This window comes from Vicugna pacos, chromosome 6 (assembly GCF_048564905.1).
Source record: "Vicugna pacos chromosome 6, VicPac4, whole genome shotgun sequence".
NCBI lineage: Eukaryota > Metazoa > Chordata > Mammalia > Artiodactyla > Camelidae > Vicugna > Vicugna pacos.
Genome location: NC_132992.1, coordinates 27,478,723 through 27,491,704, shown reverse-complemented (window position 1 = coordinate 27,491,704; position 12,982 = coordinate 27,478,723). Strand labels below are relative to the sequence as shown.

At 35.8% G+C, this 12,982-nt stretch overlaps 1 protein-coding gene and 1 long non-coding RNA gene across 5 annotated transcripts in view; one reads left to right on the top strand and one right to left on the bottom strand.

Annotated features, from left to right (window-relative positions):
* The window catches only part of DPH6 (diphthamine biosynthesis 6), a 149,388-nt gene extending 144,455 nt beyond the window's left edge, over positions 1 to 4,933 (bottom strand). For both annotated transcript variants that reach the window (XM_006201622.4, XM_006201623.3), the window contains exons 1-2: positions 4,770 to 4,933; positions 2,345 to 2,439 (exon numbers count right to left, since the gene is read on the bottom strand). In XM_006201622.4, the coding sequence (XP_006201684.1) occupies positions 2,345 to 2,439; positions 4,770 to 4,792 (118 nt within the window). In that variant the 5' untranslated portion in view covers positions 4,793 to 4,933. The remainder of the gene's footprint in view (positions 1 to 2,344; positions 2,440 to 4,769) is intronic.
* LOC140696838 (uncharacterized) overlaps positions 4,920 to 12,982 on the top strand; it is a 486,199-nt gene continuing 478,136 nt past the window's right edge. For 2 of the 3 annotated variants that reach the window (XR_012073386.1, XR_012073387.1), the window contains exons 1-2: positions 4,920 to 5,699; positions 9,379 to 9,489. This is a non-coding gene — a long non-coding RNA (uncharacterized lncRNA). The remainder of the gene's footprint in view (positions 5,700 to 9,378; positions 9,490 to 12,982) is intronic. The other variant, XR_012073389.1, reaches the window with a different exon arrangement.

The following is a 12,982-nucleotide window of genomic DNA, read 5'->3' as shown; positions in this document are numbered from 1 at the left end:
ATAAATTATGTAAGATAGTCAACACTTTATTATAAAATAGGCTTTGATTAGATGACTTTGCCCAACTGTACGCCAACATAAGTATTCTGAGCACAGTGATGGTAGGCTAGGCTAAGCCATTATGATCAGTAGGTTAGGTGAATTAAATGAATTTTTGATTTAGGATATTTTCTTTTTTACTTATATATTTCAACATAACCTCACTGTAAGTCAAGGAAGACATGAGCATTAATGATTCTATACAAGGTAACTATAATAATTCATATAGAAAAGCTAAAAACAAGGTAGAAACTCCAGAGAGGGAAATTATATCATATATGTATTACACATTATACAAACAATCTGCTTTTCATACCAAGACCTTCTTAAGATAGAAAGCTTAAAAAACCCACTTGCCTGACTGGCCACAAGGGATAAAGGAATTTCTTTCCTGGTAACAAACACAATACTACAAGGAAATTCTGCCCCTTCTTTGTAATATAGAAGTTACAGTATATTTTCCATTCATCTTTAGTTGAAGAATTTTCTCTTTATTATTTAAAGTCAGAAATAGTAGGTCATTTTCTAAACACATCACTTCTAAAAAGCTATTATTATTCATCTTCAGAAGCCCCGTACAAAATCCTAAAGCATGTGTTTACCCCTGACCCTCTACAGGACCTCTACAGGACCTGTTCTATTTCTTCTTATAAAATATTTCTAATCTCTATCTTCCAACTTCACTTCCAGTATTATTTGAGTCTTAATCACAGAAGGAATGAAAATTCAAAGATCTGACTGAAACAACTGCTTGCTATTCCAGGGCTAATTCTAGTTAGTTCATTATTCATCTGTCCATCAATAAACTCTGAGTGAACCAGAGGCACAGAGATGTTCCAAGTGCTGAGGAGCAATTAAACGAACATAGAAGATGTGACTTCTCCTCTCAAGAAGCTTACAGTCTATTTGAGGACTTAAAAAAAAAAAACAAAACAATGAAACCTAAATAAATTAAAAACAACTGTAAAACAATATGAAACCAAAAATTCAATAGACTGGAAGCACTGAAAAAGGAAAGAAGAGATTAAAAAGAAGGAAGTATTTAGTACTAGATTCAGATTCAATTAAATTTACTGGGTGCCTACTTCATGCCAGGAACTATGATTAGCATTTTCACATATAATATTCATTTAATTTAGCCTAAAATAATAGTGGAGCAAAAGAATACAATCTTAAAAGTAGTTGAGTAAAGGAGATAATAAAAAGATCTTACTAGAATAGTAGTAATAAAGTTAGACAAGTGTTCATCTTCCCTATTACACTCTAGCAGTTAATATCTATGGTTGTATGGGTATAGTAAGAGTATAAAAAGTAAATCAGTGAATATTTTCCTGTTTTTAAGAGTCTAACTGGGAAAATAATTATAACTATGCGTGGTGATGGATGTTAAGTAACTTACTGTGGTAATCATTTCCATATATACATATAGGAAACCATTTATGTTATACATCTAAAATGAATACAATATTATGCAACAATTATATCCTGATTTTTTAAAAAAGATATTGTTGGTTGTATTGTGTCACTCCCAAATTCTTGTGTTGAATTCCTAATACCCAGCACCTCAAAAGATGATCTTACTTGGGAATAGGGTCACTGCAGGTACAATTATTTGAGATGACGTTACTGGGGTGAGCCTTTATCCAATATGATTGGTGTCCTTATTAAAAAAGGAAATCTGAACAATGACACAGACACAGAGAAAAAAAGTTCTAATTGAGGAGGCTTCACTGAGGAGAAAACTGAAAAAAATTGCTAAAATAAGGTCTGTGGATTATTCGTACATGTCCTTATTACCACAAAAAAAAAAGTGGAAGTGTATTGCTCTATGCCTCCCTCAAGTCTCACATTTTGCTTACAAATTAGATGGCTAAACTGAATGCTTTTAGTAATCAAATTCCTATATTATCATTTATTAATATGTCTTACTCCCCAAGCTCCAAGGAGCTGAACCTTATTACCTGTGAAATGCCAAGAAAATTTGGGAAAGTGTTGTGTTGGAACAGCAGTGCACTCTGAAGTAAAAGGGTTCAACTCTCAACTCTGCAAGTTTGTTCTAGCTATTATTCTACAAATTTATAAGGTTCTAAGCTTCAGTATCCCTCTCTAATAAAACTCTCTAGGAGTTCTTTGGAGGATTAAAGGATATGCAATTGAAAACACTTAGCATAGAATGTAGCATCTAACAGGTGCTAAAGATACGTGAGTTTCTTTTATGTCTTTGCATACTGCATACAATAGAATGCAATTATGAAGCGGGAGTTTCAGTCATTTAGAGAACTTTCCAATAAACTTACACACTTACCTTGGTTTTCAGCTGGTCTTAGGTTTGCTAAAGCAACAATCTGATGCCCAGCAGCAATGCACTGCATCATGTTGTAACAGCTATCCTTCCCACCACTAAAAAATACATAAATAAAGAGATAAATAAATATCAGGTTACTGACCATTATTCAAAATAGAATTATTAGACATCAAAATATTATACATTATTTTTTCAGCTCTTCTGAATCCTTAAGGGACTATTTTATATTAGAATGTAAAAACCACGTGTAATTTCCATAGCATACGCAACTGATCAAATGAATCTGAACATCTAAGGTTGCTACTCATAAGGACTTATGAAATTACATGCCATTTCAATGAAGAGTATTCTAAACAAAAAATGGTAACTCTTTGGTTTTCAATAGTGGCTTTGCTTAATACACAAAGTGCTTTGCAAATAAAAAATGATTTAATTTCACATTCCAGTTAAACACTTATTATATATACTCCTCAGATGAAATTTTCTATGAAAAAGTAGAAAATACATCTGTTCTACTTCAAGAAGTCTAAAAACTGGTCATCATCACCAATTAAAGAATCAAATTAAAGATGCTGAGATTCAATCAAATGACAAAATTGCATGTACTTGGTGGGTTCAAATTTTGCAGAAGCTGAAAGCAAAATGCTGAATTACACTGATGAAAGCTAAACGTCAGTACTATCAAAATGTCAGCTTTCAGTCATCACTACATACGATGACAGGATAAGACCTGAGTTACAGATCTAATAAACAGATTGACAGGAACTTCTAAATTCTGGTACCAAACCACTTAGTCAAGACCAGCAGTAGTGTACCTACAACAAGACTGAATGGCAACTTCTATACTATTTTGGTGTAATACTCTACTGCTTCTCACTATGCATAAAAATCATTGCCCCTCTTCCTCTTTTTTTTCCCTCCTGTTTCCCTTCGTTCCAATCTTTGCTTCAGCCCTGCAAATGTACCAATGTTTAGACTTATTCATATGGAAAGAACCTAAGAGAATGATTATCCTAGAAGCTGGCCCTTTAGCCTTTTATTTTAGTTCCCAACATTTGTCTGCCTCGGAACAGTAACAACTGTCATTCCAGAATTTCTCCAAGGGGAGGGAAATGACAAGGGGAAAAGTGAAGTTACACATCATGCTCTTTCCTCAGATTCTGATATTCCCCTAAGAATATCTTTCACAGCTTCCCTGATTGAACCTCACTGTTTCATTTCCACAGGACAAAACGATCTAATTCTTTAGAATATTCAGAATATTAAAGATTAAAGGGTAGAACTTGGCCTTTTATTTTAAAATGTTAAGATTTCAAATATGATTTTAAAATAGTATTTCCCAAATTGTGTTTTGTGGAACACTAGTGTCCAACAAATACTCTTAAGAACAAAAGATTTTCAAGGTTAAGTAAGTTAGGAAAATGCTGAGTACCTTATTCATTTCTTAGAATATCACAAAGTACATAAGCATATGTTAGGTGTAATGTCCTACAGAAATCAGAATTGTAGTCACCAATTCTGGGATACTAAGCTAAGTTACATGGGTTTACATGCTTCATTATAAAATTAGAGAATGGCCTAACTAATCCTTAAGGTGTCATTCAACCATAAAATTCAATGATTCAGTCTTCTGTGTATTAGGAAAATAATGTTCATCATCTATAGATATGTAAGTATCTTGGTTTCACTTATTCCATAAAACACACACATATTCCATCTTTTGGTGCACACACACACTATATACATATATATTGCAAGCAGGTCACTGTATTAAGTTTAAATCCAAGTACTTTCAAGTGCTTATGTATATAAATGTACATATGTATTATGTATGCATTCACATATAGGTATAGCATGTCTTCCAACATTTATATAGATCTTACATTATTTAGCAAAAATTTTCCAACATTGCCCTCTCGTTTAAGAGGGCCCGGCAAATAGACTGAAGAGAACTACAGAAGAGGATGAAGTAAGTGAGGAGAAATGGGAGACGATAGTTCAGTAAGTGGCGCGAAGCAGCGCCTCTCAAACTTCACAGCCCATTACAGCTTGTGGGAATCCGACCCCGGGCAGGGTCAGAGTAATTAAGCCAGCGCTCTGACGGAGAGACCCAGGCACCGGTAGTTTTTAAAGTTGTCCTCGGTAAATCTAGTGTGAGTCCGAGTTTGGGGGCCAGAAGGCCAGAGACACGCGACGGTCAGAGAGTTGGAGCGCGAGCCCGGGACCGGGGAGCCGGGCAGGGAAAAGCCCGGAGGCTCCGCCTCTTCCTGCGGCCGGGAGGAGCCGCCGACCTCCGGACACACGGCTCCCACAGGGACACCCGCCGTTCGGCGGCGGCGGCGGCGGCGGCGGCAGCTCCCGCCCCTCAGCGGGAAAGGACTAGAGGCTGGCAGGGAGGAGGAAGGCGACAGCGGCGCCGCGTTACCTGATCAGAGCCGCGACCCTCATGCTGTGCGCAATGCGCGTGCGCGTGCGTGTGCGTGCGCGGGCGCGGGGGGGAGCCGGGAAATCGCCGCGGCCGCCGCCGCGCCCGCTGTGACGCGTCGCGGGGCCTCGCCCGGGTGTTCGCCCCACCGCCTGTCAGGCGACCGGCGCTGAGGTCCCTGCGGCTGCCTGCGGGACACTTGGGCGCGGAGGACGCACCACGTTGGCGCTTTGTGCCTGTGGCGGGGACGTCCCGGCCCGGAGAAGAAGGCTGTTTAGGCGCGGCCTAACCACCTAAGTGAGGGCACTGAAGCTGCCCGGAGAAGGGCAAAGCCCGCGTCGCAGAGCCCAGGCTCGGTGGCCCTGCATTTGTTTTGGTAGGAGAATGTTCAAAGTCACCTATGCTGCCAATTGAAACACTTGTGGACGTGCAAAAGGAGAGGAAGTTTGTACGTGCCTCTTCAGCCGCCCCCAAGAAGCGAACTGCATTCTTTAGTTTTGTTTAGCTTCTGTCTCCTCAGTCCCTCAAACCTACCTCTGGGGCTAGTTCCGTGACAGCTAGGCTCCCCGTGATTTGGCCCTTTGTGTAAAGAAGCTCAGAAGTCGGTTAAGCCTCATCGCCAAAGAGCAGTGGCCTTGCAGGAAGAAAATCTAGCTTCTGAATTCATTCATCAAGTATTCATTGAGTGCCGTTCAGGTACCCGGCACTGTTTTAGGCTCTTAAGATACATTCGTGAATAAGGCAAGAATCGCTTACCTCATGGAGTTTATATGGGAAGGTGGAGAGGGCAGACAATATACAGCCAAAAAGTTACATAGTATGTTTAAAAAATAAAAAGTGCTGTTTAAAAACATAGAGCTTAAAAGGAATCAGGAAGGAGGTGGAAGGGCAAGTTGCCAACTTGAAGGAGAGTCAACTGTGTATGTAACGGTTGGTATCCCCTAGTGACAGTCTGCATATCAGTTTCAGCATCTAAAATGTAGTTTTAAAGTTTTGTGATCGTGGATATTTACCAAAGGAGTCAAATATTTACGGAGCTTGCAGTCTCGGAGATTAGACAATGCATGAAACAAATACTCACAATACAAGATGGTATATTTTGAAAGTAACAAGTTATGTAATGTATATGTTAAGAGCCTCATGAGTTGAATCCACAGGGTAAATGCTAGAAAAAAAAAAAAAACAGGACTTGAAAGATGAGCAGAAATGAACAAGAGGAGTAGGTGGGCTTTAAAAAGACAGATAAAAGTTCAGAGCATGTCACTCCAAAATGTGCCATTTTAGCGTATTGATTATTTTAAGTTAAGGGCACTTGAGAAACAGCAGATACAAAAGGGCACTCTGACATTCTTTTTATTTCTGACAACAGGAGATAAAACTCCCATGTAAAGGGTGCCCTCCTTGTGCTTGAGCGGGAAAGACATTCTCATTGCCAAGGATAGGAAATGGGGAATCAAGGCCAAAAAATTATCTGTGCAAACAGAACTTGTTAATATATGCATTCTTAACTTTCTTTTGCTTCTCCACATAGTTTACTTTTCCACAATTGCCTTTCTTGGTTCAACCTACTATAAAGGCATATAGTTTCTGTCATCTTTTGAACAGAGATCTTCATTCTTATGTGAAGGCTCCTGTGTCCATATAAAAAATTTTAGTAAAACTTGTATGCTTTTTGCCTGTTAACCTGTCGTATGTGAGTTTAATTCTTAGCCAGAGAACATAAGATGGTAGAGGAGAGTTTTTCCTCCCCTGCACAGGAATGAGTATGTGTGTTCAGCGGCAGTGGGGAAACCAGCCTGATGAGTTGTCAGGGTATATTGGAGAGAAGGGAAAATAAATTGGATGAATAAGATGATGCCAGATTATCCAGTGTCATGGAAAGTTAAAATGAGGAATTTCAACACCAGTATTTTTGTGGAAATGCTTTAACTTACTTTGAAACTAATATACTAATCCTGAACATAGTAACATACTAATACTGAAATTTGACAAAGTGTTTTTAAAAGAACTCGTAAGTTAATAAGAGAAGCATACTTTTAACTAGTAATATCCATTTGTTGATTAGCAATTTGCCCAGACTTCAAGAACAGATGGCTTAGCAAGACCCTTATATGCAGTGTTCTACATGGATAGTGTAAAGGTAACAGCAGCCCAGTCAATGATAACAAGTTAATAGGTTTTATATCAGTATAGTCTAAAATAATTCCTTTTATAATATTTTGAAATGACTTGCCCAAGATTCACCTTTCCAAGGCATTGTGATTTCACTTCGTACAATCTCAAACTGTTAAAAATGACTGTGGATTAGTTTGTAGAGCCAACAAAATAGGTGAATGGAAGATCAGCCTCAAAACATTTCAGTCCCTTGCCAGTTTACTTGGGGGATACTCTTCATTGACAAACACTGTTGCTGGCAATAAAAAGTTGCAAACTTGTTGCTGAATTTTGCCTCCTTGGTAGCACATCTCAATGATGTACTGATTGATAAAGACAAGGGTAATCAGATCAAAAACTCTATAGGTACTTACTCCTTAGAGAGCGTTAAAGTATTTGCATTTTTAACCAATGCATCTCCCTGAAGTCATGACATACAGGGAGTCATCAGAAGGATTTCTGGGGAGGATTTAGGGAAAAAATGAATTAGGTAATTATTTGGACCATAAATTTAAAAGGCATCGTTATATGAGTGTCTGATGCATTTATATTAATAATGACAACTTATATGGCCCATGCACTCTTCTAAGTGTTTCATGTATAATGACATTTAAATATGGCTGCAAACCTATGAAGCAGGATACATTGTTACTCTCATTTGCAGATGAGAAAACTGAGCCCAGAGAAGTTAAATAACCTGCCTGTTTTAGTCAGTTTGGGCTGCTTTAACAAAATACCTGCTCTGGGTGGCTTAAACAACAGATACTTCTTACAGTTCTGGAGGTTGGAAAGTCTGAGATCAGAATGCCAGTATGGTCAGGTTCTAGTGAGAGCTTTCTTCCTGGGTAGATGGATGTATCCTCACATGGCAGAGAGACTCTTTTCTTATAACAGCACTAATCCTATTCATGAGGGTACATGAATACCATTTTAGCATATTGATTATTTTAGGGAAATAAATGACCTAATTACCTCACCTCCAAATACCATCACACTGGGGAATTAGGGCTCCAACATAAAAATTTTGGGGTGATACATTCAGTCCACAGCACTGCCTTAAGTCCTAGAGCTAATAATTAGCAGGACCAATATTCAAACCTAGGCAGTCTAGCTCTAAAGTCTTTGCTCTTAACCACTAAGCTATTTCTGTCACTGAAGTAGCCAGCTGGTTATTTTGGCTGAAATATCCTGTTTCCAAGATATACTTGGAAGAGCATTGCCATCTTTCACCTCCTGAATTTCCTTTTTCTTTGCTTTCAAGGTAACCAACCCCTTTTCTAAAAGACACAAATTGTATTGTATGAATTAATATATTGCATGAAGTCATGGTTAAACATGATAAGCCTGAGAGTCATTCAGGCTCCTTTAGATTATCTCTTTCCCTCTACTTCTACTCCTTAATGGAGAACAGCAAACTCAGAATCTATAGGAGCCAATCAGGTAACATAAATGAATGAAATAGCCTGGTATAAGACCATTTGGAATGGTGGACTATGGCAAACCACCACTTAGTCATCACTTTACTGTAGCTGCCCTGTGCAAATGTGGACCCGGTGTTATCAGATCCTCTGATTTTCCAAAAGATGATAGAAATCTTTATTTTAATCAACTCCTTTTTTTGATGTTGGAAACTAATTTTTAAAATTGTAATCACTGTGCACAGCAAATAAAACACCTGCTTATTATTAATTTTATAACAACTTTAGAGAGCAGTCTTTCCTTAACTAGTAATTATTGATGTTCTATTATATGTTTATATATCAAAATTTTAAATGTTTACACTCCTACAGAAATGTTTTGCAGTCGTATAAGCAAAAATGTATGGGAATGTCCACTGCAACATTATTTGTAAACAGAAATATCAGGACTGGGACTTTTTTATTACATAATTTTTGTTATATATATATATGTTTTCATATAATATTATTTATTATATTTTATTAATTTACAGTATTATTTGTTATTTATTTCTTGAACGGTCCTGGTACATAGTAGGAACTTACTATATATTCATTGGCTATATAAATATGTATTTAATTAACCTAATTTTCATTGACAGAACTAGTTAAATAAGTTATGATGCCTCCACACACTGAAATAATGTGTAACAGCTACAGAAAAATGAAAAATTGTTTAAGACATATTTTCAAGTGTAAAAAGCAAGTTGCAGAAATTGTTTTCATTTGTATCAAAGGAAAACTAAACATATATATACATAGATATATAAATAGATACTAAAGGCTATACAAAGTTATATACAAAGCTGATACAATGATACTTCTGATGAGAAAAATGGGAGATGGGAATTCTACTTTTACTTAACATAAGTCTGTATTATTTGACTATTTTTGGTGAATATATATGCATTATTGTATATTTTAAAAGACTAACTGCTTAGCTCCATTAATAAGTAAATGAAATAAAATAACATGTAATATGATTTCTTAACTTTCAGGTTAAAAGAGATTATTAAAAACAAATACAAAAACAAAAGCTGGTGAGGATAGAGACCAGTGTTGACAAGGATACAGGGAAAGGAACCATCTCATGCTCAGTTGCTGGAGAAGTAAGTACAACTTTTCTGGAGGGCAATTTTGGACTACATATTAAATCTGTAATGTGCATACACTCTGACTAAGGATTCCCATTACCAGGAATTTATCTTAAGGAATTACATGGACAATAGTGCAGAGAATGTTCTTTTCAATGTTGTTTATAATATTGAAAAATAGAAAACAAACTAGATATCAAAAATTAGGGGATTGGTTAAATAAATATGCCATGGTAATTGTAGCACAGAACACCGATACTGTAAAAGATCATGCAATTATCCATATTTGTTAGTGCGTAGACATAACCATGAGATGTAATTGGATTACCTTAACATACAAAGAATACATACAGATGCACATATATGGGAGAGAGTGCAGAATCATGGTTAAGCACTTGTACGGTGGAGTCAGACTCCCTGAATTTGAATGTCAGTACTACCACTTACTAAGGTATGTAAGTTGAGACAATTTACTGGAGCTTTCTTTTCTTTAGTTTTGTTACCTGGAAAGTGGGGTTAAAATATGGTCTACTACACATAGTTGTTGTAAGAATTAAATTAACCAGTTCATTATAATAAGATAGCCTACTTTTATTTTACATAAAGAGACATCTGGAAAAAAAATCATCAAAATGCTGATGGTGGTAGTCTTTGGGTGGTAAAACTGAATGAATTGTTTTCTTCCTTTTATATACCTTTCTATATCATTTTAGTTTCCCAAAATTAACACATATCTTTGTAAATAGAGTAGATATTTGGAAAAATGGAAGATTGATAGAATGGAAGGAAGGAAGACGGGCAGAATACCCAGCTGCTTCAGGCCTGGTCTCACAGGGAGGCAATACTCTGATGAAGCTGCAGAAAAGGATAGGATCTAGTCTTCAGATTTTTTAGGGTGAAGGAATTTTTCTACATCTTAATAGTAGAAGTGGTTACACAATGGTATTTGCAGTTACCAGAATTCATCAAATTGTCCACTTAAAATTGGTTAAATTTATTGTATGCAATTAGTATCTTAATTAACAAAATAGCTATTGGTAAGGATGGAGTCAATTTTTATTATCTGTTAAATAGTATCATTTCATTAATTCCCTTTTTCAAAAAATACAAATATGCATGAGTATATGTACCATCGGAATTAAACTTTGAAGGAGACTAGAATATCCACATTCATTGATAGGATATCATTTCCTTTATTCTTTTTCTCAAACAATGAGTGTTCTAGAATTTTTTTATCAAAAATGTTTTAGGAGTGACTATATAGCTAAAAATGTAGACAAGGGGACTTGTTTTAAAACTGTGTTTGTATATTAAGCACACTCTTATTCAAGCTGTGAGTTTATCTTAGAGGGTATTAGAGATTATAAGGGGGCTAACCATCTTTAGAGGCAGTTGCGTTTTCAAGCACTGTATTGATTTTGATCAGGTACTAGTCAGTTATAAATATCCGAAAGGAAATTTGCATTACACGTTAATATTATCAGCAACATATTTTAAAACTTCTCCTTAAGGATAACTTCTCCTTAAGTTCTTCTGCAGGTAGTTAATTTCTTCATTGTTCTGTTTTATTACATTTAGTTTCAGAGAGAGAGAGAGAGAGAGCAATAACAGTACCATATTCTTGAATTTATTTTCAAATTCTGGCAATCCATTATGTTTAGACCCTATATCTCTTTACAATCTTCACGTATATATTCAGTAATTTATAATGTAATAATAATTCAGTTTTTAGCCTAGGTCTTTTTTATGGACTTCTGATTGTATCAAGATTTAAAGTTATTACAGACATTTTCCTGCTATTACAATGTCTATTTTGGAGTTAGGTAAACCTGGGTTTGAATTCTGGTTCTGAGACAATAATTTGTAATTTCAGCAAAATGTTTTTCCTTCATCTGTAAAGTAGGGATATCCATATTTACCTTATGAGATAAGGATGAAATATATATAAATATATAATATATATATAAATAAACATATATATATATATATATACATATAAAGTATATATATATAAATGCACTGGTCACAGTATCTGTCACATGTAAACCCTGAAGCACACACTAAAAAATTATAAAGTAAAAGATTTACTGCTAATAAGCCAAAGATGAGTTAAGATGGAATCATAAAAAATGCTCTATTAGTCCAAAAGGAGGCAGAAAAAAAGAGGAAAGGGGGAAAAATTAGACAGAAAACAAATATCAAGATGGTAAATTTAAATCCAACAATATCAATAGTTGCATTAAATGTCAATGTCTAAATGCCTAAAATGCAGGTTGAAAGATTGGACAAGGAAGCAAGACCCAGCTATATCATTTTTATAAGACATTCACTCTAAAGATGAAGACACAGACAGGTTAAAATAAAAGGATGAAAAATATATATCTGTACTATATAAACACTATGCAAAAAAAATTAGCTGGGGTGGCTATATACATATCAGACAATATAGATTTGGGGGCAAAGAATAAAATTAGTTTCTCTTCCTCCTGAGACCCCCAGCCCCTCAGACCCCTTCCTGTGAGGCAACACATTACCCATTGTTCTCTATCTTTTCAGAATGAGTTTATGAATATATAAACATGTATCACTTTTATTTTTTACCAACGGGAACATACTATACTCACCATTGTGTACCTTGTTTTTCCAAATATATCTAGGGCCTTATATCACTATATAGAGATTTATCTCATTCTTTTTAACTACTGCATAGTAAAGAATAAAATTTTCTTTATGTTCTCCATTAAGAACATCAGGGTCTCCAAGCTCTAGCTAATAAAGGTTAGGTGAAGCCCCTCTAGAATAAGATTGGGGGGTAAATAATTTAAAAAACACTGGACACTTGCATCTCCAGGGCATTCAAAACTAAGATCAGTACCTTGAGATGTCACACTCCAATGCCATTAAATCAACACACACTTCTATACTTGAGGACATCATCCTCCACCTATTTAGTCTCCAGGGTAATTCTTAACTTCTCCTTTTCCGTTATCCTTCTCCAAACTGTGACCAAGTCTTAAAGATTCTACTGTCGAGGTGTCTCAGTATGTTAGAGATGCATGATGAAATTCTTTTTGAAGTTTATTGCTGCCTCTTCAGGGTATTGGAAATAAGATTAATATCTGTACCCAATTTCAATCTCCATTGCCAGATGTTTGTCTATAAAATTGCATTATAGAAGAAATTTAGAGTTATTAATAGTGATAAATTGGTATTTTTAATATTTCCTATTCAAAAAGTTTCTTCCCAGATTCCTTCTTTATAACTTTATACATTGTTCTTATTTGGGAAAATGTTTCTGGTCTGGTGGGATATGTAGTGTTGTATAACTATAATGGGGATTTATGGATCATCTTTTGACAAGTGCCAAATACTTTACCAAGTTCTGTTTCATGTATCCTAATAATACCCCTTTGAAATAGAAAGAAAATATTTTCATTTCAACTTATTAATGAAAGAACAGGCATAGATACCTCGGGTAATTAGTACTTGCCTACACAGTGGATTAGTG